Source organism: Ustilaginoidea virens, chromosome 6, assembly GCF_000687475.1.
Source record: "Ustilaginoidea virens chromosome 6, complete sequence".
NCBI lineage: Eukaryota > Fungi > Ascomycota > Sordariomycetes > Hypocreales > Clavicipitaceae > Ustilaginoidea > Ustilaginoidea virens.
The window spans coordinates 2,296,846-2,321,512 of record NC_057321.1 but is presented as its reverse complement, the minus strand read 5'-3'; the positions used below and the strand labels follow the sequence as shown (position 1 = coordinate 2,321,512).

Below are 24,667 nucleotides of genomic sequence, written 5' to 3'. Positions count from 1 at the left end.
AAAGGGGAAGCATACCCAAAGACTTAAGCGATTTTGTCGCAATGGCGCCCTCCAGCCTATTTCAGGAAGAGCTGGAGCTTTAATTGTTGTTCAGTGTCGGACCTTCAAAGGCCTGCCTATCCGCAGCGCTGTTTACAGGAGTATGGAACCAGACGCGCTTAATGGGAAGAGCATACGACAGCCGCGGGATGCAAGAAGAAAAGACAAGATGCGGCGGCGGATGGTCAAGTAGCAGCAGGGCTAGCAGAGCACCAGCCCCGGAATCCAAGATGGCGATAAGGCCGCAGCGTCCCGATGAGATGTGATGCTGCACGGGTCGCAAACATGTGGCGATTCAGGAAACGGGTGATGAAGCGACGTCGTCGATTGACGGTTCGAAAAGCTGACCTCGTTTCGTAGGGATGCAATTCTCCATTCCTGTAGCCGGATATGTCAGGCAGCAAGACCCACCGCCACGCGCATTATCCACCCCACTAATCCAATAATCCAATAATCCAATAATCCAGCTTGGTTGGCAGGATTCGGAATTTCAGTCGCTCCGTCCTCCGCCCAAGCCAGAAACCAGGCCAGGTGGCACCGTGGCAGCGATGGACTTGATTGACTGAACTGACTACATGTACCTACCTACATACCTCCTACCTGTGGGCATTGGCTTTGTCGTCCGAGGCACGGAGCTTCCGCCGTCCAAGTTGAAGATGCGTTTGCGGACAAGCAAGACAATTCTCCTCAAAATTTCAGAGCATTACAGATTCGCTGTACTCATTACCTAAGTCGTTTCTGCCTCCCAATCCCACCTTCCACCTAGGACCAAGTTCGCCTCAGGCCCTTTGGGGCTTCCAAGCTCTTTCTGCTCTTCCCACCCTCAGAGCCTCTGTCTAGGTTCGGCACCTTTCGACAATGGCTCCCAAAGACAATTCTCTACGAGACCGCCAAATAGGTACATACTCAAACTAAAATCCCCCCCCGAGTCCAAGGAATTCCATGTTTTCAAGTGTTGATTATCCGTCTCAGCATCTCTCAAGAAGATTCTAAACTTGAATGAGGGTGTCGACACTAGCGAATCGAACGAAACTCACGCCAATGGACTCCTTTCGCCCGTCGCACCCATTTTGGATGCCGATGGTAATCCGATATGGAAGGTCTTGGTTTTTGACGACCTTGGTCGAGATGTCATAAGCAGCGTCATGCGTGTCAGCGACCTGCGGGCGATGGGGGTTACTATGCACATGTGAGCGTTTGCAACGGAAGGGAGCCAAAGGAATCAACTGACAACCCAAAAAAAAAAAAAAAAAAAAAAAGGCACATCGCGACGTCACGTCATCCGATTCCGGACGTCCCCGTCATCTATCTTGTCGAACCGACCGCGCAGAACCTCCAGAGCATCACAGACGACCTTAGGAAGGGACTGTACTCACCGGCATACGTCAACTTCCTGTCTTCTATCCCGCGCGTTTTGCTGGAGGACTTTGCCGCGCAAACCGCGGCAGCCGGCACATCCGAACACATTGCTCAGCTTTTTGACCAGTACTTGAACTTCACGGTCGCCGAACCTGAACTCTTCAGCTTGGGCATGCAGAAAGCGCATACGTACTGGGCACTGAATAGCGCCAAGACTAGTGACGAGGAACTCGAGGCTGTTGTGGACAGAGTCGTGAGCGGACTGTTCAGTGTCGTTGTGACCATGGGTATGAAGTTTCCGTGGGCAAGGAAGAGTTGACGGCTAAACGCTAACGTCCGCCAAGGAGCCATCCCGATTATTCGCTGTCCCAAGGGAGCAGCTGCCGAAATGGTAGCCACTCGCCTGGACCGAAAGCTCCGGGATCATATCCTCAACTCGAAAGACAACCTTTTCTCGAGCGCAAGGCCCGCAACCACCACGACGCCGAGCTCCCGACCCGTGTTGGTTTTGCTAGACCGTAACATTGACCTGATCCCCATGCTGTCCCACTCTTGGACGTACCAGTCACTAGTCCACGACGTCTTCAACATGAGACTGAACCGCATAACCATTGAGACACCGATCGACGAAACCAACCCCGCCAAGGGCAGCACCAAAAAGTCGTATGATTTGAGCGCCAGCGACTTTTTCTGGGAGAAGAACGCTGGAGTTCCGTTTCCTCAAGTTGCCGAAGACATCGACGCCGAGCTGACCAAATACAAGGAGGACACGGCAGCCATCACGAAAAGGACGGGAGTGTCTAGCCTGGAAGACCTGCAAAACGACACCAGCGCCAGCGCCCAGCACCTAAAGGCAGCGATAACCTTGCTGCCCGAGATGCGGGAACGCAAGGGCACCCTCGACATGCACATGAACATCTTGGCAGCACTGCTGTCTGGCATCAAAGACCGCCAGCTGGACAACTACTTCCAGTTGGAAGAAAACGTCATGAAACAGACCAAGGCTCAAATCATGGAGATCATCAAGGACGACAACAAGGGGAAAGAAGCCCTGGACAAGCTTCGGTTGTTCATCATATGGTTCCTCAGCACGGAGCAAGAAGTCGCCCGGGCGGACTTTGAAGGTTTCTCAAGGGCGCTCGAGGCAGCTGGGGCTGATGTATCATGTTTACCCTACGTCCGGCAGTAAGTTGGCGCCTGGCCGTGCGAGAAGATGCGCGACTGACAATTTGTGGCACAGGGTGCGCGCAACGACCAAAATGACGCAGCTGACCACCATCAACAACCACTCGAATCAGCCCGCGACGACATCCGACCTGTTCGGACGCTTTTCCTCCATATCTACCCGCCTTACCGACCGACTGAAGGAGACGGGCGTTCCCTCTGGTCTCTCATCCAACTTTGAGTCCTTGATCTCGGGCGTCAAGAACTTCTTGCCTGCGGATCGAGACCTCACCGTGACCAAGATTGTCGAATCGGTCATGGATCCATCGTCGGCTTCCACGTCGGCCATTGCCAAGACGGAGAACTACCTGTACTTTGACCCACGGTCGGCGAACGCTCGGGGTACCATGCCTCCACCAAGCGCTCTGCGGGGAGGAAGCAGCACTCCGGGCGGGATGCCGGGCTCGCAGGGCGCGATGCCGACGGCATCATTTGGGCAGCGACGCCAAGGATTCACAGAGGCCATTGTCTTCACGGTGGGCGGCGGAAGCATGGAAGAGTACGGCAACTTGCAGGAGTGGGTGCAACGAAGCAGCAAGGACCGCGGGAGGAAAAGGGTCGTGTACGGCAGCACCGAGCTGGTGAATGCAGCAGAGTTTATCAGGGAGGAGCTTGAGCGGTTAGGTGGCGAGGTGGCGTCGTAAAAGCGAGCAAAGCCGGAACAGATGGGCGATTGCGTACGTACCTAGCTGGAGGCGAAAGAATCCGACAACGTCGGAAGAGGCGTTTCTGCCATCGGCCATGATGGGCCTGTACTGCCTGACGATGGTCTGTGAGGTGAATGAGGCGCCATGCGGTGTAATGCGGTGTAATGCGGCGTTTAAATGCTAGTGCTGGGCCGGGTGTCGACGTAGTTTTCCGCGAAACAGCATGCGCAGGTATGAAAGCGGCAAGACAAGGAACTTGCGAGGAGTGCAAAGCTGAGGCTCGGCGACATGTTGGGGCATAGACGGCTGTTGTCTGCTGTCTGCTGTCTGCTGTCTGCTGTCTGCTGTCTGCTGTCTGCTGTCTGCTGTCTGCTGTCTGCTGTCTGCTGTCTGCTGTCTGCTGTCTGCTGTCTGCTGTCTGCTGTCTGCTGTCTGCTGTCTGCTGTCTGCTGTCTGCTGTCTGCTGTCTGCTGTCTGCTGTCTGCTGTCTGCTGTCTGCTGTCTGCTGTCTGCTGTCTGCTGTCTGTTGTCTGTTGTCTGTTGTCTGTCGTCTGTCGTCTGTTGTCTTGGTGTGGGCCAACCAAGGGCGCGATGGCTGCGCGTGGCTGCGCATGGCCGCGCATGGCCGCGCATGGGCGCACATGGGAGATGCAAGGCAAGCTTTTGCTGTTTGGCTCCCCGAAGACGGCAACTCGACCACGCACTGCCACCACCACTTGCTTGCTCGACTAGCTCGACAGCCCAACCCGACAACCCGGGAAAAACCCACAGCGTCCGTCCGGCCAGCAATCCTATCCCTCCACGACTTCGCATCACATCACCGTTGCATTTCGCCCAGCTTCTTCCTCAACGTCGCCGCCGCCGCCGCCGCCGCCGCCGCCACCGCAAGTGCTTCTCCCCATCGCGCATTTCCATCGAGACGCATCGGCTCGCACCGCACAACACGCAGACCACCGCATCTCACCCCCGCCCCAGTCCGTCCGCTCCACCGCTTGCCCAGCCCTCGCATCTCGGGCACCTTTTTTGGCTCCCCCCATGTCCCTGATGGTGCTGCGCCCGTGCTCCGACCCGGCCGGCGCGTCGAGAAAGACGGACGGCGCGCCCGTCAAGGCCGAGGAACCGGCGGACCGCCCCAAGAGCGGCTACAAGTCGTGGAAGAAAAAGTACCGCAAGATGCGCATCGTGTTTGACCACAAGATGCAGCAGGGCGAGGACCTGCACAAGAGGGAGGCAAAGGCGGCCGCCACGGTCAAGAGACTCGCCGTCGAGAATGAGTACGGAAAAAAAAAAAAAAAAAAAAAAAAAAAAAAAAAAAACGCCGCCCCCCCCCCCCCCCTTTACCCCCCTTTACCCCCCTCCCGGCGGCGGCGATTATCGCGCGGGTTTTGGTGTTGCTGACGGCTTCTTTGCGTGCCCAGCCGGCTCCTGGACCTGCTGCTCGACGTCAACAGCTCGCCCCAGATCCCGCTCGACAAACGCGTCGACGTGTCGCTGCGGCCGGGGGCGGCCCCGGCGCGGCTGGTCCTCCCCGCGGACCGGGAGCACGCCGCCCGCAAGCAGCTCGCCGTGCGACGCCTCGAGAGCCTCCTCCAGGACATCCCGCACCTGTCGTTCGGCACCGCCCGGGACGCCAGGTCGAGCTACGTGGCGGACCTGGCGGCGCCCGAGGGCGAGGCCTACCCGGGCAGCTTCCTCTCCGCCGACGACGTGGACAACTACATCCACGACGTGGACAGCGCCATGGACCCGGAGACGCACATCCCGACGCTGGCGCCGCGCGCGCACCCCAACCCGCCGCCCCTGCCGCACCCGCACCTCAAGAACCCCACCAGCGTGACCAACTGGCTGCGCAAGCACGCGCCCAAGATCTTCCTCCAGGACGGCGAGGGCCACGACGGCGGCGGCGGCGGCGGCGGCGGCGGCGACGACGACGGCCACCACCACCACCACCACCACCACGCCGGCCACCACGCCGGCGGGCGCAAGACCCGCGCCGGTCGCGGAGAGCGCGGCCGCGGCCGCGGCCGCGGCAAGCGCGCCAGCCTGGCCTCCAGGGCGGCCGAGCGGGACCGCGGCGCCGACTGGGACGCCAGCATGGACGACGACGCCGACTTTGGCGCGCCCGTCGCCCGGGGCAAGCGCAAGAGAGACGACGACCGCGGCTACAGGCCCGGCGGCTCGGCCACCAGGCCCGTCAAGAAGAAGAGGCGGAGCGACGTCGACGCCGGCCCCGCCGTCAAGAAGAGCAAGAAGGAAGCCACTGGACCCAAGAGAGAAGACTAGTGCGCGTCTTACCTGACCAGCCGGAGCGGTTGTTGGGAAGAGCCGAGGCCCCCCCTCTTTTTGTGTGTGTGTGTGTGTGCGTGTGTGCGCTGTTTGGGAGGAGGAGCTCATCTTTACTTTATCCTCTTTTGTTCGTTCGCCCCCGGCCTGTTATAATGTTCATGTGTGAAAGTATTTGGCGGGCGTTTCTTTTTTTTTCTTTTTTCCTTCTTTTTTCTTTTTTTTTTTTGATCGGATTTTCGTCTAGAGGGATATTTTGCGGGCAAAGAGGCCAAGGAGCGGGAAAAAGGGAAAAAAGGCACCATGGACGGGGAGGCTACAGCAAACACGAGCACTTTTCTGTTCTCTGCAAGCGGGCGCGAGGGGACGACCCATCACGGCGCCGCGGGCGAAAACACCGGGTGGGTGTAGTGGATTTGGTTTCTTTACATGACGAACATGACGAGCCGCGCCGCACTCTGGCATTGCAAATCGTCGCGCGGGGCTCGCCCTCCTCGCCTTGTGTCACCCTTTGCCCGCCGAACCTGGCGAGGCCAAGAATCCCCCGGCCGAACGAGCACGAGCACGAGCACGCGCACGCGCACGCGGGCATGGAGGCCGACCCGCACGGAGGAGGTATTTGTGCTATACCGTATATACATGCACCTTGGTCAGACTGCCAAGGCGTTTGAAGGTGTAAACCCGTCGACGCACGCCCAGTCTACCCGTCTGTGTATGCTGTGTATAATCCCCGCGCTCCACGTAAATGCGCATGAAAAAAAAAAAAAAATGGCCAACCGATCAGACAAAAAACACGCGTCCTCCCAAACGTGGGGGGAGGGGGGAAATGTCCCCGGGACGATTGCTGAGCACACCGCAGGGATTCCGCCCCCCCCCCCCCCCCCCCCCCCCGTCTTTCACACGGCTTTCCCATGCCCCGTCCGTAGTTGCCCGTGCGTGCGAGGGAGCCGCAACCGGGCTCTTACAGCTTCTCCTTGAGCGTGTTCTTCATGCGGCGCTCCACGGCGTCGAGGTACTCGTTGGTGGTGACGTAGGCGGCGCGGTCGGCCTTGCCGCACGCCAGGGCCAGGTCCTTGGTCATGATGCCGTCCTTGTCGACGGTGTCGATGCAGGCCTGCTCGAGGGTCTCGGCAAAGGCGACCAGCTCGGGGGTGTCGTCGAGCTTGCCGCGCTGGATGAGGCCGCGGGTCCAGGCGAAGATGGAGGCGATGGGGTTGGTGGACGTCTCTCGGCCCTTTTGGTGCTCGCGGTAGTGGCGGGTGACGGTGCCGTGGGCGGCTTCCGACTCGAACGTCTTGCCGTCGGGGGTGATGAGGACAGAGGTCATGAGGCCGAGAGAGCCGAAGCCCTGGGCGACAATGTCGGACTGGACGTCTCCGTCGTAGTCTTTGCAATCGAGGCAGCGTCAGCGTCGTCGGATGGCCTGCTTGGGGCAAAAAAAAAAAAATAAGGTGGGAGTGGGGGGAAACGCACTCTTTAGAGCCATAATGTAGCCGCCCTTGCTCTTAACCATCTGAGCTACCATGTCGTCGATGAGACGGTGCTCGTACCAGATCTTGTTGGCCTCAAAGTCCTTCTTGTACTGCGAGTCGTAGAGCGCCTGGAAGATGTCCTTGAAGCGCCCGTCGTACTTTTTGAGAATGGTGTTCTTGGTGCTCATGTAGAGGGGCAGGCCCTTGCTCAGAGCCAGCTTGAAGGAGGCGTGGGCGAAGCCGGTGATGGACTCGTCCGTGTTGTACTGCGTCTGGGCAACGCCGCCGCCGTTCTTGAAGTGGAACACCTCAATCTCCTGGGCCTCGCCGCCTTCGGGCGTGTACACCATGGACAGCTTGCCAGGCCCGGGAGCAACGAGGTCCTTGGCGCGGTACTGGTCGCCAAAGGCGTGGCGACCGATGATGATGGGCTTCTCCCAGCCGGGGACCAGGCGCGGGATGCGGGGGATAACAATGGGCTCGCGGAAGACGGTGCCCCCGAGAACATTCCGGATCGTGCCGTTGGGGGACAGCCACACTGTAGAGATTTTCGTCCATGAGCAAAAAGAAAGCTGGCCCCCTCACCCGACCTTGACTCGCGCGAGCTCAAGGTGGGAAAGGGGATTGGGGGGGTTGCGCTTACTCTGCTTGAGCTTGAATTCCTCGACACGAGCCTCGTCGGGGGTGATGGTGGCGCACTTGACGCCGACCGAGTACTTTTTGATGGCCTCGGCAGCGTCAATGGTGACCTGGTCGTTGGTCTTGTCGCGGTACTCGAGCCCGAGGTCGTAGTACTTGAGGTCAATGTCGAGGTAGGGGTGGATGAACTTGTCCTTGATGGTCTGCCAGATGATTCGGGTCATCTCGTCGCCATCAAGCTCCACCACGGGGTTCTTGACCTTGATCTTGTGCGCAGAGGCCATGTTGTAAGCTGAGACGGAGAAGCTTCGAAGCGCGCCAGAGGATGGACCAAGTCGGAGGGATGAAGAGCCGCAGGCAGAGGCGACGGGCACGCGGCGGAGAGGTAGATGGGAGAAGATTCTAGCGGCGGAGGACATGGCGCAGGGGGTGGGGGAGAAAAGACGGCGGAAAAAGAAAGGAAGGGGAAAAAGAAAGCACTGCTAAACAATAACAATTACGTTATGCAAATGTGTAGAAGCGGCGGCGCAGACGCGGGAACGCGGGGGGGAGGGCGGTTCGCGATGGGAAGACGCAGGGTTTGCAGAGGGTAGCGTCGGTTCGACGGATGGCGGCGGAGCGGGTGGGGGCGGACGGTCGGCGGGACCGGCGGGTATTGTGCCGAGGCCTTGCGGCGATGGAAAGGGCCAGGCAGGTGCCAAGGCAGCTCTTGCCGACGAGGAATCGGAGACGGGGCTGCGACAAACACCGGGCTGCGACAAGCAACGGGCTGCGACGCAACGGGCTGGGACGGACCGAAGGAGATTCCTCTGAAGAATGCTCCTCTGAAGCGTCAATGCGTCTCGCTCTGCTCGCATTGAGGCGAAACGTCAGTATGCGTCGGCACAAAATCTCCGCATGCATGAGGCTTGCGTCAAGGTGCCTGGATTGGATTGACGTACCGAGACAATGGGCCGCAGGCCAACAAAGGGGCAGCAGAACAAAGGCCGGCCCGAGGCAGGAACCGAGACAGCGGCAGAGGGCAGAGAGGCGCAGAGGGCAGAGACTTGCGGCGGCGAAATGTTCGAAATGTTCGAAATGTTCTCGCAAGGCTCGGGATTCCCAGGGGAGTTTTTTCTTTGAGCTTTGCTTGGGGGCTTCAAGGAAACAACAAGTCCAAGTCGGCCTGGGACAAAAGGAAGGCCAGAACTGGATCCCTTCTGCCCTTGGCAAACCCTGGTCGTCTGCGACGGCGGTTTCGGGGGCCGCAGCCAGGCCAGGTGTTGGCATGGCCCTGCCAGCTGCAGCGTCAATCTACAGCGTCCCCGAGCAACTGCCGAGCATGTACATGCTGGCTGGGCTATGCGGCTTTCTTAGCTGCAATTCTCGTCATCCGCGTCATCCGCGTCATCCGCTTCATCTCGCCTGGGTACTTGACCCCCAAAGCTGACCCAGGCACAAGGCGGCACATGGTCGATACTATTATTCTTTTTGCCATGAGCAATCCATTCAATGGCTTGTCCCAAACCCTTGGCTCCAAAACATCCACCTCCCCTCAGTTGCCCAGCTTCGGGCGGATCGTCCGAACGGGAAGCTCCACAGCTCGCCTCCGATGTCGCTGGCAAAGTTGCGATTTACGGTTGGCAGTACTCCGTATGCTTTCGTAAACCACCTTGGGTAACTACGGAGAACGAGTCCATCGAGCGTAATGCGCTTGGCCGGCCGTGGATGCGAGGGAACACAAGACGTTGCGCGCCATTTGTCAGACCTTGTCGGCCAGCATTAGCTGTGGTGGCACGGCAGGGTCATGGGTTACCCCTTGGATACCATGCAGATGCTGGCACTGGCTTATCGTGAGTACTCCTTCTCGGCGTCTGGGACCTTTTGAAATCTCAATCCCTGCGGGCCTAGCCGCAAGCCTGGAATCGGTTCCAATCAACCGGATGGACTGGCTGCGATTTCCCCGAGTTGGTAAACAAATATTCACAGTCGCACCCTGCATGGCCACCCAATCTTCATCTGACAGCTCAGGCAACAGATGGCTCAGTCCTCAAACACGAGAGATCCTCGTCAAGTAGACCCGACGGTTTCAGCAGCTATCGCCGATACGCCCTCGCTAAACGGAAAGCGCTATTCGAAAACAAAAAGTCTCTACAATAAACATGTCCTTTTCATATGGTGGCACAGGTTTATGTTTCGGGCCCGACTTTGATGACGGGCTGGGTTCTGCCATGGCCATCTGGCTGGGCAAGGAGCTCCCATTCCAATAGCGCCAGCACTGCTTGGCTCTGAACTGGAATGGATGGGCCATCAGCAGCCAAATTGGCAAAGATGATGCTCCGCCGCGGATTACGTATTCGATCCAGCAAGAACAGATGTCGCATGCTCAAAGGGTTTGGCAGATGCAGAATGTCCGTGGATTCCTTCCAGGGCAACGTTGAATTACGTGGTTCTTTATCCTCACAAAGAATGGTATCTACAATAGTTTCCATAGAGGTGATTGGTTCAAGGGTGGTGCCGCAAAGGCACAGCATACCTGTCTTTCCCTCAGAGTCAGCTGGAATTTACCACCTGTATTCGAGTCCCGTACGACGAAGCTGAGCCGCAGACTTTGGATGCCAGGATTCTCGATCCGCCGTATTCCGCAATACGGTATAGTCTCGGCTCTGGTGAATCGTGTCCCTTGAGACGGCTCTCCAGCTTTGCGACTAGCTGGTCCCTACACGGCATTGATGATTGATTCGCCCGGTGCCGCACGCGAGCCAATGTCGCCATCAAGGCAGAGGCGGAACAACCTTTCAGAGGACCCTGCAGCATCTTTCTCGCTGCGTCCATCGTGAGCTCGCATTTCCGCAGATTGAAACACTCGAAAACGGGTTGGGTCATCGCCTCAGCATGTGCTCTGCTTCTTCGAGCCGACTTTGCTCCATCGACAGTGAGCTAGCAGCGTTTTCGTTGGTGAGGGTCGTACAGTGCAGCTAAATCACAGTGAGCTGGTATCCATGATTCAGAGTTAAGCAGGCTTGCTTCTTCTTCTTCTTCTTCTTCTTCTTCTTCTCTTCTTTTTTTTGGCCTTTTCCCTCCCAAGTTTTCCATCAAACAAGAGAAGCTCGGCCAATGCGGCCAGCGGCTCCAACCGTCGGCGTTTGCCAGTTTGTTGAAGAACCGTCTGTCCACCTTTCCGCCTTGTTGACTGAGCTGAGAAAATTCTGACACGTCTCAACGCCCACCTGCATTAGCACTTCAGCACTTGTTGAGGACAGTTAACTGCGTCACGGAGCTTTAAAGGACTGAGACGGAGGTGGGCCAGTCAAGCGAATGGAGACACGGACCACTTTGTTCCGCAACAACGGACGAGGAAGGGATAGAGGCTTGGATATGCTGGAGATGTGTCCCAGATCTGATGATACCTTGAGCTGGTGCGATGGTATCTGCACGCATGCTTGCTTGAATCTGGTAGGGGAAACGGGCGGATAAACCCGCTGATGCAGCAGGATAGTCGGTAGTGGTTTGTCGAGATGATGACATGGAAAAAGACGTATAGCGGATTGGGTTTTGCAAGAGAGTCGCCTTCAACAAATCGCAGCTTAACCCCTGGCATTAGTCCGAGTCTTCATGGCAAGCAAAACGTCTTCTGCAGGTCCCAAAGGAGCAGTGATGTGCAAGGAACGTGTGATAACGTTGGGCTTGGGTTTCAACCCCCTGAGTCAGGATGCCGATGGACAAGCACCAGGGCAGACGCGTGGCCTCTTGTTTGTAGTTCGGCACTGCGCCAACGGAGACAGAAGCCCAAGGGGCATCCGTCGCGAGACAGACGGGTGAAACTTGGCATCGGCTTGCACTTGGAGCCAACCAAGGAGGAGGCATTGAAGAAGTCAGCACGGGTCGAAGCGCTGCATGTCTTTGAACCAAGGCAGTCAGGAACTGATCCGCCCAAACTTATGTATGGCCTGCTCCTGCTGCCCGTTGAAACCAGCGCTGGATGAGAGCAAGTTGTTGGTGCTGGAATGGTGATGCTGAAACAGAATCGGCTGTTTTTGGAATAAAGGGCCATTTCGGTATCAAGCGTGCGTCATTCTAGGCGTTTGCTGCACGGAAAAGTGGCCCGTCTCAGAGGACGTGTCCCGTCTGGCCGAGGTGTTTCGAACAAAAGGGCCTTTTTACTTGGGGAAAAAAAGACTAGTTCTCTGGGAGCTACGTGAGCTGTGAGGGGGCAACGGGCCTTTTTTTTTTATTTCTTTTTTTTTTTTCCTTTTTCTTTTCTTTTTCTTTTCTTTTCCGTTTTGGCACGATGGGCCGGCCGACTCTGGTTTGCAGACGACGGGTTGATGTACCCAAGTATCTTGTGTGCTACCCTATCTGCGCGCCACCACGGATTCTGAGCTCTCGGGAGTCGTGAAATGAAAAAAGACGAGGGATTCGGAAGCTGGGACATTTATGGCAAGTCTAGCAAATACATCCGGGAAGTCTGGGTGGCGCACGAGAGATACCTAGGTACCTGTCAGTTTGGATCATGCAAAGAGGGCGGATTCATCAGACCAGCGCGCTTTCGCGCCAACAAACAGCTTTGGACAATGCCGTTTGCTGCTGGCGAAAGCATAATGCTGCGACGGGGAGAAGAAAAAAAAAAAAGAAAGTACACGCAAAAGAAAAGAAGAGCAAAGAAAGGTCATGCCGTCGGCTCAGGTGTTCTTGTTACTGTAGCTAAGCGAAGCCAGTGCTCGTTGTCAGGCTGTCGCGCTGCGCTTCATGCTTCACGGCATAGAAGGAGCAACCGACCCAGTCCATTCCCAAGCCCCCTGATCCCTCCCGGCAGGTGCAAGGTTCCTCGTACCCCCTACCTGCCGCTTGACCCGCAGCAGGGCCCCGACACAAGTACGCGGTACCCGGGCGCGTGGCTGGGTTGCGTCACACCCCCTTTCATCCGTGGTTTGGGAGAGTCAATTGGGCATTGCATAGAAAAGGGAAGGCGGCACAATCATATAGGTAGGCAAGGGTTTCTACGTCTTTCCGTCTGCTCCCTTGTCCGACGCTGGCTCGTAAGCCGTCGTTTGTGTGTTTGTGTCGGGGCGACGAAGTGTCATGCAAAGGCTTCCCTCCATCGGAACCATGTGAAAAAAGAAGCAGAAGAAAGAAGAGCTCAAAAGGTGCGGTGGGATCGCACAAGGCGCTGGTGCAACCCTGCGGTGACATGTTCTAGACTGTTTGGCTGTAGACAGACATTGGGCGGGCGTCGGGAAGTCGGGACGTCTGAGAAGCATGTTTCTCGCTTCGGCGGAGGCGAGGATTGAGAGCGGACAAAGCCGTGATACCCATCGCCAGCTGGAAGTCTTACTCTGCACGACCGGCGTCCGTCGGCACCTACCGCAAGGGCGAGAGAAGCCGTCTGGTGCTTGTTTCTGGTAACGTTTTGCGTGCCTACCTTGGGTACTGTAGATGTCTGTCGCCTGGTCGATATCGGACTGGGCGGAAAATGCTCTGGCCAAAAAGGAAAGGGCCAAAAGTGGGATCGGCAAAGGGCGGGGCGGGTCCAGATGTCCACGTACTAGTTTTAGCGCACCCCTCCCCCCCCCTTCCAATCGTCCCCATCGCCCCATCCCATCCCCTCAGTTGACCCTCAAGGCTGGAATTCCAGAAGGGGGCACGGGGGGAAGCGGGTGGTTTCGTACAAGTCTCTTGGGCGCGGGCATCCCCCCGGCATTGCGTCAAATCGTCAATGCTGTGCGATGCAGTGCAGTTCTTGCCAGAGACCCAAAACACCTGTCCACTCACCATCCATGTGTGTTATCTGCAACATGTCTGGTACAGGCATGTACAATTCAATGCATGCATGATTATCAAGTCGCACTCGGTGGGCGGTGGGCGGTGGGCAGTGGGCAGTGGGCAGTGGGCAGTGGGAAGCTATGTGCTGTTGCGTAACTGCAACTGGGCAAGTTCCCGCCCGAATGCGTTCTAGTCGGGTCTCTGGGGGGATTGTACCAACCTCGGGTCTCTTGCACGGTACAAGCCGAGGACGTGAACGGATCAGTTGACCCAGCAGCTGCCAGTGTCGACCCAAGGGCCAGGGGCCAGGCCAGCAGCACTCCCAGAACCGCCCATGTCAGGACCGGATTCGGCCGGGCACCTTCCTAGGGCCCATGCCTGGCGCATGTCTGGTGCACGTCGTCTGGCGCACGTCGTCGTGCTGTCTGGTGGTGGCCCAGACAACAAAAACGATCAACCGCGCCCGTTCTGCACCCGTGCCACTTTCGAGTTTCAACTTCCAACAAACACCACAAGGCAGTTGACCCAACCCGACCCGACCCGGCACTTTCAACTCCCCAGAGCGTCAAGCTCCGTCGCCGTCGTCATTCCGCGCCACAGGCAGGGACCTATGCAGACTCGCCCTCGAGGAATTCGCTTCCTTTGCCCTCTCTGACATGCTGACATGCTGCAGCACCTCGTGTTCCAGGACGGGCAGGGCAAGACTGTGCGACTAACCAACGAGCGCTGACCAGCCTTCGGCCCTTGTCGGCGAGGTACCTGTCGTCATCCCCCTGTCAAGCAAAGGGACCAGACATTCTACCAAGACGATTCAAAGAGTTTTTTTTTTTTTTTTCTTTTCCCGCCCAAGACAAAGGCGAGCGAGCCTCTTCCATCCCCGTTTCGCCCCTCTACATCTTTTGCTCCTGATATCCAAGAGGAAGAAACAGAGAGGGAACAGAGGGAAAGAAACAAAACGAGCCAAAAGAAAAGAAAAAGAAATAGGACAGGAAAAAAGAAAAAAAGGGGGGGGGGCCAAAGGAAGAAAAACAGCTCAGGGACCAGAAACCTTTGCTGCCGTCCTGCCGTCCTGCTGCCCTGCTGCCCTGCTGCCCCTTTGTTGGCGCGAATCATGAGCCTCGCTGAATCGCCGGCGTTGAAGAGGGGACAGCAGCTGTCGACAGCTGGCGACGTCGCCTACAACAGCAGCTTCCGTGCTCCCGCCTCTCGGCCTGGCCAAGACGCGAGCTTGGAGCCCACCATGGACACGGGCAGCAGCACAAAGACGAGCACGAGCGCCAGGGGCAAGAAACGATCCCTGTTTGGCTTTGGCAGGAAAAAGGAAGACGGCCCATTGATGCCGCAGAGCTGCAAAGCCACCGACACGCAGCCCGACGCCGACGCAGCCCGAGTCGCCCACATGACCATGACCGCCAAGGCGTCGACTTCGACTACGACGTCCACAACACCCGCCAAGTCTCCCACACGCGCGCGCACCGCTGAGCATGCCGTGCTTGTGCTCCCATCCTCGCCGAGCCGCGCCCTCTGCAGCTCCTCCCCGCGCGTCTCCTCACCGGCCGGCTCGCAGATTTTCGAGAGGGACGTCCAGGACAGCACCGTGCTCAAGCCCAGCTCGCCCGCCATCCCGACCCACATCCAAACCGAAAACTACATACCCCCCGTGCTCGACGATGCCTCGGAAGCCATCACCAACGACAAGCTGGATCCCGACTCGGTGGAAATCGTTACACATTCGTCACACCAGCCCGCGTCGGTGACTGTCACGGGGGCCGCAGGGGGAGCAGCAGCAGCAGCAGCAGCAGCAGCAGCAGCAGCCACGTCACCGTATGACATGGCCTCGGAGTGGGCGGCTGAGCTGGCATCCTTTGCCGACCGAGTCGGCCTGCCCCCCGACAGCGCATCCAACTACGGCTCCCTGGACTCTGCCGACGTGCGGCGGCTGTCCTTCATCTCGTTCGCAGACGTGGTGCAGGCCGAGCATAGCAGCCAGATGGGCGGCCCGGTGGGCTCCAAGGACAGCGCCCACATGGCCGGCTTGACCTCGTTTGCCTCGGCCGCGCTGAACCAATCTCCCTCGCCCGTCCGCTCTCCGGTCTCGAGCCAAGGACCGGGCACGAGCCCGCCGACAAGCAGCCCCGGCAGCATCAAGGGGCTAGAGATGAGCCCCCCGCGAAGGCCACTCGGCAGCCCCAACAAGCCCGCGCCGCAAAATCTCGCAGCCCCCGGCGGCGACCTCAACATTGAAACCATGCGCCAAGCCTTGCGGCGGACCGGAAGCACCGACCTGAGCAGTTTCCGAAGCTTCCCCACCAGCCCCATCGAGGGGCCCGGATCTCGATGAACAAGTCACATACACTGGGTGGGGGGACTCTGGAAAAGCCGCCATTTTGTTCTGTTGCCGTCCTTTCCTTTTTAACATATGATATACATATGTATATTTCTCTCTCCCCCCGGCATCCGTCTCACCGCGGGGGGTGGGGGTTATACTTCTCCTTTGGCTTGTTTTCCTTTTGACTCGTTCTTTACCATGTTGGTGTTTCTACAGTCGCTATCATGTCTACCGCGTGCCACGGAGCCGGATGCGCATGGCGTGTGGAGGGGGGAATAGACTGAAACCTTTGCCGAGGGGGGGGGAGTTGCAAGCGCCGTGTAATGTTTATTTTTTTTTTTTTTCGCCGCGGCGTAAAGGCCGTTGTGCAGAAAACTGCGATTTGCGCATCACGTGCCACACAGGAAAAGACGAAAAATCAACAAGATTTCCAGGATGCTGAAAAGTCTGATGCGTGCGGGGGTGAACACTTGTCGGGCTGGACGGGGAGACGGAAGCACCGGACGGATTGGCGTCTGGTGGCTTTGGTTGGCGCCTCCCGACGGAGGAGCCATTTGTGTCGTCGTTTGCGGTCGTTGCGTTTGCGCGCATTGGCTGGGCTGGGCTGGGCTGGGCTGTGGTTGGTGCCGACGCAACGCAATAGTACGTAGAATCAACAAGTGGAGGGTTTGCTGGCAGCCAGACGCCAACTACTACATGTAATGATAATAATGACCCCAGGCCGTCCCGGCAACCCCGAGCAACGTCTGGTAGCAGCCCCCCTCCGCCCGGCTAAATTACCCCAGCCAGCACAGCCGGCAAGGCCGCGAATCCAAGCCGGGCCGAAAAGCGGGTCCCCCCCCGCGCAGCGCCACCATCTCTCTCGTCACATAACGTAACAGACTACGGAGCACGACGCAGACATGTTGCGCGAACCGCCTCCCACGGGGTCCCCGACCTGGCATCCTCCGAGCCGGTGGCAGCTGCTGTTGCGGGATTGGTGGGCGGGGTCCGCGGAGGTGCTCGTCTTGCTGGGCGGCGCCCGGGCAGTGCGTCTCGCTTTTGTCGGCAATGGATGGCGGGAACATGGGGGCCTCGTGGCGTGGCCAAGATGGAGGGCAGATGGGAGGCAGACGCGGGCAAAGGACGCCGCAAGTGGCCACGAGGAGGAGAGAAGAACGGAGCCGTTTCAGCCTGTCATGTCATGTCACCCGGCATTTCTTCCGTCCGGGCTCCCTGGGCCTCGCAGTCGGTCGGGCTGACGGCGGCCAAGGGTGCAGGAACTGGCAGAGTGCATCTAGCAAAGCCAAAACCAAAAGATGGCCAGGGAAGTTTCGTGGCTTCCATCGAGCCGTGGCTTTCCATCAGCTTGTCTTGTCGCTGTGTGTACGACTTGCGTGGCCGACCATGATGAAGCTTCGAACGGCGGAGGCCATGGGCAATCCCGTGCCCCGTGCCCCGAGCCCCGTGCTCCGTACTCCCTACTCCCTACTCCCTACTGCATGCCGAGGGCTAGCGTACTCCTCGGAGGAATGACATGATCTGTATCTGGCAACACCACCGTTGGATCAGGGATATTTCTTGCCAGGTGTGTTGTTCATGACATGCCCGAGGTGGATGGCTCCAACTCGATGTCGCTTCGCTTGATCAGCACCCTGCGTACGGAGTACAACCCAAGTGCTCCGTACAGCCTCGGCCCTCTTGAACAAGCGCCGCACTGGATCAGCGCGTAAGGATGACCCCCCCCCCCCCCCCCCGGCCCCCAAACTGCTTCTGCCTGGCGGCCCTGGTCGGTGCGAGCGGCGGGCGCGCCGCGCTGGCCTGGGGGATGCAGATCCCGGGGGACGCGATCCCCGTCGGCAGCAAGCCACGGCGGAATCTCGACCTGGCAGTGAAACGCACGCGGCTGCGTCGGCCTGCGACTGCGACTGCGACTGCGCAGCTCCGTGCGTGCCACCACGGAACGCACCATGCACGAAATATATTCCATGTACATATCATGTTTCAACGCAGGGAGCGGCGCAGGAGCCACATGGGCACCGTGCGTAAACCGTCGGCGGCCGCATGCAGCACACGGTGCAGCTGCACCACCAACTTTCTGGCAGGACCGACCGAGGCTGCTGACGAAGCATTTGGCCGGCGGCTGTCCAGGGGCCCCCCTCGGGTACCGAGCACCGCCTCGTTTCCAGGTGGGAGGTAGGTACAGTACATGCAACCTCCCAAGCTCCCCCGGGAGGCGTGCTGCCTTGTCACCCAGCCGGACGTCGAGTTCCCCTCCCTTGATCAATGTCATCCCATCCGACTTGTTCAGCCCGTCTGCTCAACAAGGCGCTCCCATTCCTGCGGCTCCCAGCGTCCAGCTCGACTAACCTGCTCCTCCTGCGCCCTGCAGTCATGCCGTTCTCGATCGCTTCTCGCTGACGCATCGTCTTGACCCTGCTTTTTCCCCGCCAGAGTTGCGTTTGAAGCTGCGACGTTATCTCGCCTGCACCTGCCTGATCCGGGCACAAACGGCTTCCCAGACCCTCAAACGCCCTGTGGCAATTGTCGCCCCGACGTGGAATATAAAGCCACGGCCACCAGCTTGTGCGTATCCACGGCTATTTCGTCAAGTCGCTTTGCACGCTCAGTTCCCCCCCCCCTTCCAAGGCTGTCGTCTTGTCCTGTCCGATCGACTGGGCCGGCTTGGAGCTCGACATCGCCAAGCTCCGCATACACCGCACTTCGGTTTCTCCCGTCTCCCCGCCAAAACAGCTCATCAACTACCACGTGCACTGACGAAACTTGAACCGGTTTTCAAATCTTTCCGTCCCCAGAATAGTGGAAGAGGAGAGAATCGGCATTCGCCAAGCTTCGTGTTCGCTGGGGATCGAGGCGTTTGAAGTTGTTCCTCACGACCTTCTTCTGGCAAACGAGGGATCACGCCAGAGCCAACAGTTGCAGAAACAAGGTTTGCCTTTTTCCCGCCCATTAACCCGGGGCCGCACTACAGTCCGCGACTCCTACCTTTACGTTTCCCAGTCATCGTAGCAGCACTACCGGGACGGGTTGCAAAAAACGCGGCGCAGACACCGATATATCGACGAGACACCTAACTCTGGGGCCGAGGGCGCACAAAGGGAAAAAAAAAAAAGAAAAGAAAGAGAGAGAGAGAGAGAGAGAGAGAGAGAGAGAGAGAGAAAACGACACAAAGAAAGAGTAAAAAAAAATCTGGCCTTTTCGGCTCGTGCAAAAAACCTCAAGCCCCGGCGTTGCTGGCTTTCAATGCAGCAGAAACCGCTGAACGAATCCAGGCAATGGCATAAAGATGCCACCATCGGACATGGAAGGACAGTCACCTCCTCCCGCAAAGATTGTAACTGATACTAGGTCTCACCGACAATCGCGGGATGCGGACCAGTCAAAAAGTCCTAGACAACCCACTATATCACCTCCATCACCTCACAAAAATGTCCCTCGCGATGCTGTCGAGCATCCGCCCTCTGCCGCCGCTATAGCCACCGCTTTGACCCTGCGGTCCGCGCTCAGGCAGCCGAATGCAACAAAGCAAAGCGGCCCGCTGCCCCCCGCTACGCCTGATCATTTGCTTGACGGGCGCAGCAGACACGGCTCGAGCAGCGCCCTTGCTGCCGACAAGTCGGCGTCAGCAGTGCCTCTCGCAGCACCACACGTGGCGCCCGATGGGATACCAGCAAGCATAAGCAGACGTCAGGGCATGGTATTTGACGAGGAGGATGTCGACAACTCCCCGGCCCAGACATTAGACTCAATCGCAACTTCCCTCTCACTACCGCAGCCTCCCTCCAGGCAAGTTGTCGCTCAGTCGCGGCATCAACAGCAACAGCCGCAACAGCAGCAACAGCAGCAACAGCAGCAACAGCAGCAACAGCAGCAACAGCAGCGAGGTCACGGCGCCGGAGTTAGGCCCCGTACACGGACGTTGGATGCCGCCATGCTAGTTCAACGAGCTGCTCCCGCGGTGGCCGATCAACGACACAGAGTTGCTAGTGTGAGCTCTTCTACCTCGCAGCCGCTGCTTGACGAGCAAAAGTCACCAGTCCCCGTAGTCGAGGCCGTCGGTCCTTCCGCAACTGCCAACCGCCTGCAAGAGCCGTCTACATGCTCGACGTCCTCCAGGCCCAAGGACAAAAGGCCCAGCAAGCGCCTGCTGAAGCGCCAGCTGTCAAGGCCCTCTTCGCCTGTGCCGGCTCCGTCTCCATGCATCGACTCTTTCCCCCTACCCATAGGCACGCCGGAACCTACAAAGATCATCATGTTGATGAAGACGCTCGGCGGACGCATGCGCGGCGACATTGACTACCAGGCCGAAGATGGCGACAAGAGTTGGCGCGGCGGGGTGGCCTACATTGACGATGAAAAGGGCTGCCTGATGTTCAACTCGGGTCAGGACGGACCCTTCTTTGTAACCCTCATCTCTGACCTCCATGGCTGCATCGTTTCCCCCGTCCAACACCCCGACGACGGCCGAGACTGCTTGGAACTCCTCGCCACCGGCCCGACGACGGAAATATACCTGAGACCGCGGGCTCCCGAAGAACGGAACCTGTGGTTGGCCGCGTTGTTGTGTTGGCAGCAAACAAGAACCCGCGTCGGGAAGCCTCAGAACGGCGGAGGAAGCAGCAGTCCCGCAGGCATCGTGGGACCCGGCATCAGCAAGCCAGACGAGGCAAGTGACGGATCCAAGTCCGCAACCATCATCAAGGTCGGGACAATCATGCTGTGGGACAAGGGTCCCACACGCTCCGCCAATGACCTGGTTCAACGGTCGTCCACCAGGGACTCGTCCTCGCCAGCGGCGTCGTGGCGACAAATATGCAGCATTCTGCAAGACAATGGCGAGCTGAAGCTGCTGGTGGAAAATGAGAGCGCGTCGCTATCCGTGATACAGCTATCGCAGCTGTCACGTTGCGCCATTCAGCAGCTGGACCACAGCGTTCTCGACGAGGAGTTTTGCCTCGCCATTTTCCCGATATACGCAAGCACGGCCACGCAGCTTTCCATCTTTCGTCCCGTCTACCTCGCCCTGGACAACCGGGTGCAGTTTGAGGTATGGTTCGTGTTGCTGCGGGCGTTTGCCGTGCCAGAACTGTACAGGCTAGATGCCGCCGATCGGGATTCCATCCACGAGGTGGCCGACTTGGAAGAAGCGACGGGTAATGAGGAAATGTTTCGAATAGAAAAGACGATTGGTGTACGAGTAACAGAAGCAAAAGTCAAGGCGCAGCCCTCGGGATGTGATTTCCAGCCAGTCGAAAAGTCTTCCAGAGCCGAGCAGGATGCGCTCGTCGGCAACTACCTGGCCGAGGTGATTCTGGATGGAGAAGTCCGGGCTCGAACGGCGACCAAACTGGCGACCAAGAACCCGTACTGGAGGGAGGATTGCGAATTTTCCGATCTTCCACACACGGTGCAGGAAGTTTCCATCGTTTTGAAGCGAACGACGGATGGGCATTGCGATGCCGTTTCGCCCACATCAGACTCGGCCCGAGCCGGCGGCGGCGGCGGCGGCGGCGGCGCGAGCGGCGCGGGCGGCGCAAGCCAGGAGCACCTGTGCGGCACGGTTCACATCGCCTTGGATAAACTTCAGCGCGGAAAGGACCACGAGGACTGGCTGCAGATCATGGACGACGGACAGCAGCCCATCGGGTCCATGTTGATCAAGGTTTCGCACGCGGAGCAAATCGCGTTGCTGTCAAAGGAATACCAGCCGCTCTCCGACATCCTGCACAAGTTCCCCTCACGGTTGACGACAATGATTTCGGCCTTTTTGCCTGGCCAGCTGCGACGGCTGGCGGAGATATTCCTCAACATCTTTCAAGCGTCCGGCAACGCCGCCGACTGGCTGATGGCGCTTGTGGAGGACGAGATGGACGGCATCGGAAGCCAGACGTCGATGAAGAAGTTCCGGTTCAGCAGCCGCCTGAAATCGAACGAGTCCATCGAGTCGGCCAGCGACCGCGAGCTGCTGGTGCGGGACATGGGCAAGTCGCTCGCGGGCGAGGCCAACCTGCTCTTCCGAGGCAACACCTTGCTGACGCAATCGCTGGAATTCCACATGCGGCGCCTGGGGGCCGAGTACTTTGAAGAGGTGCTCCAGGCAAAGATTGCGGAAATCAACGAGCTGAACCCCGAGTGCGAGGTGGACACGAGCCGGCTGGCTCACGCCACGAGCGCCGACCTTGACCAGCGATGGAACAGGCTGATGCGCTTCACCACCGAGGTCTGGCACTGCATAGCCGAGTCGGCGCACGCGCTGCCGAGCGAGCTCCGGCTCATCCTCAAGTACATCCGGGCGGTCGCGGAAGATCGCTACGGCGACTTTCTCCGCACCGTGGCCTACACCGCCGTGTCGGGATTCCTGTTCCTGCGCTTCATCTGCCCGGCCATCCTGTCGCCCAAGCTGTTTGGCCTGCTGCGCGACCACCCTCGTCCGCGGGCGCAGCGAACGCTGACGTTGATCGCCAAGGTGCTGCAGAAGATGTCCAACATGTCGACGTTTGGCAAGCGCGAGGAGTGGATGGGCCCGATGAACCGGTTCCTGACGGCCCAGCGTCCCGTGTTCCGAAACTACATTGACCAGGTTTGCGGCGTGCCGGCGGAGCGCGGCGGCGTGAAGAGCGCCCCGGCCGCCTACAGCACGCCCATCGCCATGCTGGGCCGGCTGGGGCCGACCACCAAGGAAGGCTTCCCCAGCCTGCCGTACCTGATTGACCGCGCGCGGAGCTTGGCCAGCCTGGTGCGGCTCTGGGTGGACGCCGGGCCGCCGGACGAGGTCAAGAAGAGCCAGGTGGACGGCGAGCTGCTGGTCTTTGACGAGCTGTGCACCGGCCTCCAGAAGCGCGCCGACGCGTGCCTGGCCCAGGTGGAGCGGACGCGGGCGGCCAAGGCGGCGTCGCGGGGGTTCATCGCCGAGGAGCTGGCGGAGACGCTGGAGCAGGCCACGCTGATCGAGTCCCTGAGCGTCCCGTACTCGCTCCCGTCCATGGCGACGACGAGCGACGGCGAACGGGGCCCCGGCAGCGACGGCAGCGACGGCGGTGCCGACGAGACGACGGCGAGAAGGCGGAGCAGGGAGCACGTGCGCAGGGGGAGGGACGGGCTCGAGGGCAGAAAGGCCAGCGGGCTGCGGCAAGTCAGCGGCGTGGGGAGCGCGGCCAGGGCCAAGAACGGCAAAGTAGGGAGGACCATCTTGAACGGCATCATGAGGATCGGCGGGCGGGCCGACAGCCCGGACGCCAAGGGCCACAAGTGATGGGCGCGCTCGGCACGCTTTTGTTCACCTCTTGTCGTGCGTTTTTACTTTTCTCCTTTTCCTTTTCCTCCTCCTTTTCCTTCTCCTTCTTCTTTCTTCTCTCTTCTACTTCTACTTCTTCTACTTCTTCTCCTTCTTCTTTCTTCTTCTTCTCCTTCTTCTTCTTTTTGAAAATCAATAAATCATCAAGTAAATGTAAATCCGCAAAACCCGTGCCTTCGCGCCGGCTCGTCACGGATCCCGTCATCGCTGGATGCGGCGCCCACCTATAAACGCACGCATGCGAGCGGGACAAGCGACTGATTTGCCATACGCGCCCGGGCGGCGTTGGTGTCTGTTGTGAGTTGCCGCTTTGTGCTGCTTGTGCTTGTGCTTCTTGTGCTTGTGCTGCTTGTGCTGCTTGTGCTTCTTGTGCCTCTTGTGCTTGTGCTTCTTGTGCTTGTGCTTCTTGTGCTGCTTGTGCTTCTTGTGCTTGTGCTTCTTGTGCTTGTGCTTCTTGTGCTTGTGCTTCTTGTACTTCTTGTGCTGCTTGTGCTTCTTGTGCTTCTTGTCCTTGTGCTTCTTGTCCTTGTGCTTCTTGTGCTGCTTGTGCTTCTTGTGCTTCTTGTTTTTGTTCTTGCATCTTTTTTAGAGAATGCTGCAAAGGTGCAGCGTGCGAGGGGGTGTCTTGGGGCTTCTGCTTGTGTCTGGTACATAGGTATGTAAGAGGGTGCTGAGCTGCTGTGATTACGGGCTATGGTGACTTGGCTGGATGAGTCTGGGGAAAACTTGCATGCTATTAGCTTGGAATTGGGATTAGGCGGTCGTGTGTTTGTAGGTGGTACGTACCTGGTAGATAGGAGGTAGGTATTTGAGGCAGTGAGGAAGTAGATGCGTCAGTGTTTAAAAAAGGCAGCAAATAGTATCGCGGTATGCGGGGCTTGCCAGCAACGGTGCATAATAATAGTCCTTGATTACTGTCCGAAAACAGGCAAATTCTGCTTCTATCTATAGTGCTCTATAGCGCCACTGGTATGGTGCGACAAAAAAGGCAAAGTTGCAACAAGTCGTCGGAATCGCCCGGGCAGCCAACCGCTGCGCCCCGCTCTTCCCGCCACGCGATTGGATGCTGCAGAGCCGCACCACCACGCCTCACCGCGGCACGCACATGAAACGCCACCATCGTCAGCATCAACTCCTGACCGCCCTGCCCTTTCTTCTCTTCAGATTAGGGTAGGCAGCCATGGCCATTGTAGCACAGTACTGCGGTACGTGTGGCCTCGCGGCACGGCACCTCAGGAAAACCCCGCCCGCCCTACGCATAATACCTAACTAGCTATCCCCCGGCCGTGTTCCAACAGCAGTGCAATAAGGCAGTTGGAACAAGCCAGTCAAAGGGCTGCTACTGCGAAGGACTACCTATACCGATGGCTATTTTTTTTTATGGTGGCCATCGTAGGGACTTAGGAGGCATATAGCTTTCCCCATGTATAATGATTACGACGGCTAGGCCAGATATGGCTTTGCCCGCTGGCTACCCGGGCCGAGGGGCAATGCCACAGCTTTGGCGCCTTCTACGATGCCGGTACACTCGGCGCGCGTCGGCCCGAGCTTTTACATCGCGTGATGGGTGTTTGTCTCGCATTGTCAGGGGCTCATAGGCTTCCGTCCGCTTGCGGATCCGCTGTTCCCGGGATTCCCC

The 24,667-nt window shown here is 58.6% G+C and overlaps 7 protein-coding genes across 7 annotated transcripts; 4 read left to right on the top strand and 3 right to left on the bottom strand.

Annotated features, from left to right (window-relative positions):
- Positions 1-897: 897 nt before the first annotated feature.
- UV8b_07553 (uncharacterized protein) lies at positions 898-3,266 on the top strand (the record flags this gene model as incomplete). The annotated part of the gene is made up of 5 exons (XM_043145050.1): positions 898-937; positions 1,012-1,228; positions 1,300-1,685; positions 1,743-2,583; positions 2,639-3,266. The coding sequence occupies 5 exons, from the start codon at positions 898-900 to the stop codon at positions 3,264-3,266; spliced, it is 2,112 nt and encodes a 703-aa protein (XP_043000985.1).
- A 1,047-nt stretch (positions 3,267-4,313) lies between these two features.
- Positions 4,314-5,552, top strand: UV8b_07552 (uncharacterized protein; the record flags this gene model as incomplete). Its single annotated transcript, XM_043145049.1, has 2 exons — positions 4,314-4,543; positions 4,688-5,552. 2 exons carry the CDS (start codon positions 4,314-4,316, stop codon positions 5,550-5,552), a joined length of 1,095 nt encoding a protein of 364 aa, XP_043000984.1.
- Positions 5,553-6,513: 961 nt separating this feature from the next.
- On the bottom strand, positions 6,514-8,082 carry UV8b_07551 (uncharacterized protein; the record flags this gene model as incomplete). The annotated part of the gene is made up of 3 exons (XM_043145048.1): positions 6,514-6,938; positions 7,026-7,562; positions 7,668-8,082. 3 exons carry the CDS (start codon positions 8,080-8,082, stop codon positions 6,514-6,516), a joined length of 1,377 nt encoding a protein of 458 aa, XP_043000983.1.
- Positions 8,083-8,495: 413 nt separating this feature from the next.
- Positions 8,496-10,372, bottom strand: UV8b_07550 (uncharacterized protein; the record flags this gene model as incomplete). Its single annotated transcript, XM_043145047.1, has 3 exons — positions 8,496-8,510; positions 8,605-8,799; positions 10,211-10,372. The coding sequence occupies 3 exons, from the start codon at positions 10,370-10,372 to the stop codon at positions 8,496-8,498; spliced, it is 372 nt and encodes a 123-aa protein (XP_043000982.1).
- Positions 10,373-14,516: 4,144 nt separating this feature from the next.
- Positions 14,517-15,746, top strand: UV8b_07549 (uncharacterized protein; the record flags this gene model as incomplete). The annotated part of the gene is made up of 1 exon (XM_043145046.1): positions 14,517-15,746. One exon carries the CDS (start codon positions 14,517-14,519, stop codon positions 15,744-15,746), a length of 1,230 nt encoding a protein of 409 aa, XP_043000981.1.
- Positions 15,747-19,020: 3,274 nt separating this feature from the next.
- Positions 19,021-22,986, top strand: UV8b_07548 (uncharacterized protein; the record flags this gene model as incomplete). Its single annotated transcript, XM_043145045.1, has 1 exon — positions 19,021-22,986. The coding sequence occupies one exon, from the start codon at positions 19,021-19,023 to the stop codon at positions 22,984-22,986; it is 3,966 nt and encodes a 1,321-aa protein (XP_043000980.1).
- A 243-nt stretch (positions 22,987-23,229) lies between these two features.
- On the bottom strand, positions 23,230-23,760 carry UV8b_07547 (uncharacterized protein; the record flags this gene model as incomplete). Its single annotated transcript, XM_043145044.1, has 2 exons — positions 23,230-23,601; positions 23,755-23,760. 2 exons carry the CDS (start codon positions 23,758-23,760, stop codon positions 23,230-23,232), a joined length of 378 nt encoding a protein of 125 aa, XP_043000979.1.
- Between the last annotated feature and the right edge of the window lie 907 nt (positions 23,761-24,667).